We start from the raw sequence: 6826 nt of genomic DNA on the forward strand, positions 1-6826 counted from the left end.
AAAACAAAATGCCCTCACCATTGTCAGCCAAGATGCTTTAAACCTAGTAAAGTAGAGAAGGTAACATGTATGTACTGAGTGCAACCAAAACATGCTTCCCTGCTCCCCAAAGCTTTGGCAAAATGATTCATTGCCTCCATTTCAAACTAATCATGCTGCTGCTTCTAATTTTATTTGGATGGCACTTCCTGCATTCCATACTCATTGTAATGCTACTTTTGTCTGAAAGGAATTTTGCAAGATAGCTGGACATTTCCTACCTTGAGACCCTCGCATTCTTTCATCAGCACTCATTTGCGTTCTCATTAGTATGCATGAGATTTTCATTGAACTTCAAGACTCCTACTGGAACATAACGCACTGTAATGAGCGTAAAAGTGAGCATGCAAATTAAGACTCCCATTAATCACTAAATGTTACCAGGAAAGGAAAAAAAAAAAAGGACTAGGACTAGATGGGCAATAAAATGCTGCATGAAGCATGCAATCTCACGAATCTCTATAGGTATGTAAAATTACTGATCTCCTCTCAGGAGCACTATTGACATGTCCCGAGGAGGTAAATTACACAATTCTACCGTAGGTGAACATTCAGAAATAACATTACAGAAAAGTTATCTGTTGTGTGCATCCATATTGCCTAGGGAAAAGAAAAGTATGCACTCCCACTTTGTAGTAAAATAGAAAAGGCTTCACCTAAAAAAAACAGGTAATATTTGTATTGTGTATATGGATTACATTTAAATTCAAAACTACAGTAAAAAAGGAAACACTTTTGGATTTTTAAAACTAAAATCAACTTAATTTTCTGTGTACGAATAGCTATCACTAAGACTAAGGAGAACGCAAGGGATTATGATTCTATTCTTTTAATATTGAGCATATTTCAGTTTTACAAAAGCTTTAATGGACATTCAGAACTTTTGTAAAATTCCCAGGTCTGAGAATTTAGGAAATTTAATCCTGTGGAGCACTTAAAACTAACATCTTCAGGAGAAAAATTCCAGGCAAACCCTTCAGGAGTAAGCCCTTGGCCCTGTATTCAGTAAACTCTCAGGACTAATACACAAACATCCTCTCCGGACTGTGAGAAACAGCTTCCACAGATTGAGTCTCTGGTCTGGAGGATGGGTTTATCTACTTGCTTTAAGCTTTCTACTTGGTCTTGGTTACCTTATTACATGTTTGTAACTTGATAACCACGACACCAAAATAAGCCCCTTAGTTTACCAGCTGTCTAGGCTGAGTATCTTAGATACACAATGAGATTTAACTCAGACCCTCTTCAAATTTCACTACAGTCTGCTCCCACCCCTTAAACAATCCCTTGTCCCTGATTTTGTGCAAGTTGCCTCAGACAACTCATGCCCTTAAGTATTTCCAGGGACAGTGCTTTTATTCATTTTGGTCACAAGAGGTTTCTTTTCTAGTCACACAACGTGATATAGGGAAACAAGGATAGGGAAAGGGTGCTGGGATGACTGCTTTTAGATCAGGTGGCCATTAAGGATTATCCACAAGCGAAAAAACAGAGTCCTGGCAGAACAAAGACAGCACAGGTGAAGGCAGTTCTCTGCGGATCCCAAGAAAAAGGAGAGGAAATAAGGCAACAGAAACTTTAGCACAGTCCTTAAAGCAAAAAGCCTGAGAAGGCTAGGCAAGGAGACTGCTATTGCTGAACCAGCCAAAACTGAAGCAGAGAGGCCGCAGATGTCAAAGTGCATACACAGGATTTGGAGGGAAGGCCCCTGGAGATGTAAGCATGTGCCCAGCAGACAGGATTTAGAACACTAAAAAAAAAATTTCCAAGACTAAAGAGAAAACAGAAGTGAGAAATATTGTATAGCCTTCTAAACTTATATTCATCTTTTACTGTTCAGACAAAACAGGAAGTATCTTAGAAACCCTTCTGCAAAGTCTCAGGCTATTTGCTGGAATGATCAGCATCCACAACAGCATGAATTATAAAGTGAACACCCACAGAAAGAATGCACTGGGAAATTTTCAAGAGTCTGGACAGAAGATACACAGTGAAAGTTCAGCACAGGTCTTGTGGGCCTGGTAAACTTCTAGACCAATCTTAAAAGAGGAAAAAACATGGACAGAATTGTAACGAGCCTTCCAGTAAAGTGTGTCTTAAAACCTTGATTAAACTGTTCCCACTCAGATTACTGGCTTCTATAGTATTATCTGAACTCTCTACTCTTTCCATTCTTTCCCATATCTTACTGAGAATTTTTCATTTTACAGGAGGCAGCAAAGAAGTAGTAATGAACTGAACTTCAGAGCATCCCACATCCCCAGTTCACACCCCAATATAGCAAAGGCACAATAGTTCTCTGAACAGCCTCTATACCCACAGCAGAAGTACCAGTTTTGGCTTTTCAAAATTATACTTCTACAAAACTGTTTGTAATGCTTAAATTGGCATTGGACAAAAAAATACAGGTTAGCCTTTTTTGTGGAATTCCCATACTTTGTCAGAAACATGCACTACACACCTATTCTGCTTAAGGAATGCACAAGGGAAAAAAAGATGCATGTGTCTTGTCTTTCTGTTTCTAGAGAAATTCAGTACTTGAGAGGAAAAGGCTGTTACCTATCTGCATACTGTAAATTTTCCTTTTCTCTGTGAATTCTTCCTATTTGCTACTGACAAAATCACAAAGAAAAAAAAATGCAGTTACAAAGACGAGGAAGTTAAGCATTAAAGTGCAGCTCATAAAAATGGGACTGGCCAATTGTCTTTTCTTCTTTAAAACAAACCTGAATAAGATGCCTTGACTTGCAAAAGTGCAGGTCTGGCAGCTGCATCTTTTTAAGCAAGCCATACTGCAGGGTACCTGACCCTTGACTCCAAGGTCCCAATAGTGGTGCTTGCCAAAAGCATCCTTCCAAACAGCTGTACCCTCCCATGAACCACACTGTCAAGTCACATGGATTTGTGCTAAGGTTTGTGAAGAAAGTTAATAGCGCAGGCTTATTAAGTGCTACACCAATTCCAGCAGTCCTAAGGAACAGGTTCATATAGGAAGTTGGTTGAACCAGTCCAAGACCCTTTGTGAAAGGGTGATTAGCCCACACCCATCTGAGGCAGTCTGACTGTCAATTCCAGCCAAGTGCACGCAGAGATGATTGGATTGCATTTTGACTCTTAAAAGGCAGCAGCAGGTCTTAGATGAGAATTCATTCACAGCAGAGCAGAGTTACCTGAGGCTTTATATATGCTCCTCAGTGTTTCTGGTGCAGAGTGATTGCATGACAGTGACACAGACCTAAGACGACCAGCAGTGGCTGGAGAACATTTGGATGAGGATGTAGACCTTCAGAAAGTTGGATTAGGTAGATACCCATTCAAGCCAGATGATTTAGTAAGGACAAGCCTACCAGGCTGCTGCTGTCCTTCAGAAGATCGCTATCTCAGACTCATAAAGAACCAGGAGCAACTAGATTAAGACTTGCCAGCCAACTGTGGGTACTGCGGCAGTAGAAGACAGAAGCTGTTGATGCATTGGTTTTGCCACACTTGGCAAATGCTGCTAATAGGGTTGAAACACCTTTGAGAAGCTTTTAGCTGTTAATACGAGCCTTAGTTGACCACAAAAAAAAAATCCTAGGAATCATGTAATGACAGTGATAAAATGCAAGATGGGAACATTTGTATTTCTCTACTGACTCCATGAAGGGATATAATGGGACCAAAGTTTTCGCTTCGCTCAGTATCATCACCCTCAGGGGCCAACAGTGAGCGCAAAGGGAGGAGAATGAGATAAAGTAAGTATATTGCAGTATTTGCTCAAAACAGACTGCAGCCTCCATTAATTTGCAGGTCACCGACAAATTAAAACACGGTAATGTCTGTATACATTCTATGTAAAGAATTCTTCCACAAATTTTTTTAATTACTTTTTGAACTCATGCAAACTCCCAGCAAGGAGAATATTCAATGACAACGAATTCCACAGTTTACCTACATACTGCTTAAAATTTAAGTTTGTTTGCTTTAAACCTACCCACTTCTGGGAGATGCCTAGATATTATTCTCCCCAAAAAGCATGCTGAATGATGGGTAGACTCTACCTACTATTTCAGTAGTTCCTTGCTTACGCTATAGAGTCCTGGATTTTAAGCCACATTTAACCCCACACTTGGCTCGAGCTCCTACAGCCTCAAGGACTAACATACACTCCCTCTCTGCTTTCTCTCTTTCTCCAAGGGCTGCTCAGCTAATCCTAAGAATTTCTCTAACCTCCCTGAATTTCTTTCTATGTCCCAAATTTTCAGACAAAATATTCACCAGTAGCAGTGGGAAGAAATGGTTAATTATTAACAGGTTCTCCAACTCCCTACAAGACTGTGCAAGGATGAGTGCAGGAAACCAAATACCACCATAACAAAAAAAAAGCCCTGTCACTGTGCCACCAACAATTGAACTGACCTACAAATTAACACTGCAGTGAAGGCATAATTAGGAATTTTAACACATTTAGTTTTCGTTATTCTACCAGATCCCCCTCAGGCACAAATATTTTCACATTTAATAGGAGAAAGTAATGATCATACAGGCTTTATTTACATTTTTATTAAGTACTGATTTCCTAAATATAATTTATCCTATTTGTAAAGGGGTTACTTCAAGAATTCATAATAACTATGCAGTTAAACAAAAGCCTGCATTACTCAACATGAAAGATAACAGACAACCTATTCACATAGTCAGGCTTTCCATTAAAAATACTGAATCTACATTCAATGGCAAAATTATCTTGAAATAAACCCAAAATATTCAGGATTTACCTTCCCATTCTGTTGGAAAGTCACCCATTTCATACTGATATGCTTGACGATTTATTGCTTCTACAAATCTTCTTTCTGGTATAATCTGCCCTACAGCAAAAAAAAAAAAAAAAGAAAAAAGAAAAAAGGCATATAAATATATTTCTATGTAATATTTAAATTGCTGATTATGTCACTGTTTTGAAAGAACTGTACTTATTCACACAAGTGCAATGATGTCTACAGGATAAAAATGAAGGATTAAAATACTGAGAAAATGATTACCATCTAGATGTCAATTTGAAATGCTATGTTTCAGTAACTTTAACAAAAGCTTGCATGTTCTAAAGTTGACTTGGATTATTAATGATAAATATATTTCAACCCAAGTTATCCACCTTAGTGTATCCCTCCCTTTGAGAATGCTTCTCTGAAGAACTGCCATTAAGTTTTCTATCAACTGTTTTTTCCTTCACTTGGATATCTTCCACACCATTGCTGGTGAGGGATCAGAAACTTGATGCTGTTCTCGAGTCAAAAACCAGCACTGAAAGTTCACTGGTTAGCTTTGCGAAGTGGTCAGGCTACATCATCTCCAATCACTGGCAACTGCTCTGTGCATGTGAGCCTTTTCACATATGCTTGCAAACTAAGTATTTTCTATGTTAAAAAACAAAAACCAGTAGGCAGCTCCCTGATAGGGAACATTCAGTATATTGAAAGCGGAGCCAGTGTGGAGAATCTGGATCTACATCCCACCCACAGATTCTATTGCTGCCAAAGAGAAAGAATTAAGGTTGAACCGGTGATGTAGCACACAGCAGACTGTCTAATATCATGCTACCATACAGAGAAAAAGTATTTTAATTTGCTTTTTAAATTAGCAGGTACTGGAAAAATGTGCAAGTTGCCCATCCCTCACAGGGAAAAAAAAACCTAACAACATTCCTCAGGCTTTTTCTCCCAGCTTTTTCCCTTCCTGGGAGGCTGATATTGAGAAATTTGACATTTTGAGGAAACACAAAGAAATATCTGCATAAAATATTTTCTTTCATAATGATGTGATTAATGCAGTTTATTCCTTCAGTGTGCTTTCAACAAGTATTTCAAATGAAGTTATTTAAAAACTGATAGCAGTCAGGAGTTACAATTCACCCATCTCTGGTTAATAGCTAAACTGCATACTATTGTTCATTATTAAGTACTGAATACAGTAAAATAAGAACTTGTATAGAAACTGCAATTCCTTTTCTAAGTACCTTCTTTAGCTTTATAATATTTCTTTTTAAGCAATGCAACATTTTTACTGTTTCAGATATGCCATCAGGCAAAGAAAATAGTGGAACATACTTTCATCTCCAAAATCAGATATTTTTAATCAGTGTTGAAAGATACATGATTTATACTTATTTGTTTTATAAGTACACAGTTCCTATATGCTGAAGATATTATACTTCATACACTTGCTTTAAAATAATTTCCTTTCAACAATAGTGTGGATAATTCAATTTCTCAATCTCTTAATCTACAAAGCAAAACAAAAATACAGAATTAATTTCTTCCCATACAGCAGATCTCCAGAAAAGCTGAAGACCTACCTAATTAGGTCTGATCCTATGTAAGTCTCAGAATTAACACTCTTCTCCATTGTTGGAGAGTCACTAGATTTTACCGTTAGCACAGCATCTTTTAAAAAACTGTCCATAACGTGAGTCCTACACAGGTAGAACAGTCTGAGTAAACTGACATAAGCAAAAGTAACAAAGAAGTGTATTTTTCTACCTGCTACCATAACTTGTGATTGATGTTATAGCTTTATGCAGTCCTGTCGTGGTTTAACCTCAGTCGGCAGCTAAGCACCACGCAGCCGCTGCTCACTCCCCCCTGCCCCCCCGGTGGGATGGGGGAGAGAATTGGAAAAGCACAAGTGAGAAAAACTTGTGGGTCGAGATAAAAACAGTTTAATAATTGAAATAAAATGATAATGATAATAATATGATAATAATAATAATAATAATAATACACAAAGCAAGTGATGCACAGTACAATTG

At 38.0% G+C, this 6826-nt stretch overlaps 1 protein-coding gene across 4 annotated transcripts in view; it reads right to left on the minus strand.

Moving 5' to 3' along the window:
- Positions 1–6826, minus strand: part of NDUFAF2 (NADH dehydrogenase (ubiquinone) complex I, assembly factor 2) — a 74791-nt gene that overhangs the window by 24454 nt on the left and 43511 nt on the right. Inside the window, exons 2-3 of one of the 4 annotated variants that reach the window (XM_009326141.1) lie at positions 4797–4886; positions 261–360 (exon numbers count right to left, since the gene is read on the minus strand). In XM_009326141.1, coding sequence (XP_009324416.1) covers positions 261–327 — 67 coding nt within the window. In that variant the 5' untranslated portion in view covers positions 328–360; positions 4797–4886. Of the gene's footprint in view, positions 1–260; positions 361–4796; positions 4887–6826 lie in introns of those variants that run through there. The other 3 variants (XM_009326143.1, XM_009326142.1, XM_009326144.1) reach the window with 3 other exon arrangements.

The sequence above is a fragment of the Pygoscelis adeliae genome, unplaced genomic scaffold (genome assembly GCF_000699105.1).
Source record: "Pygoscelis adeliae isolate BGI_AS28 unplaced genomic scaffold, ASM69910v1 Scaffold446, whole genome shotgun sequence".
Taxonomy (NCBI): domain Eukaryota; kingdom Metazoa; phylum Chordata; class Aves; order Sphenisciformes; family Spheniscidae; genus Pygoscelis; species Pygoscelis adeliae.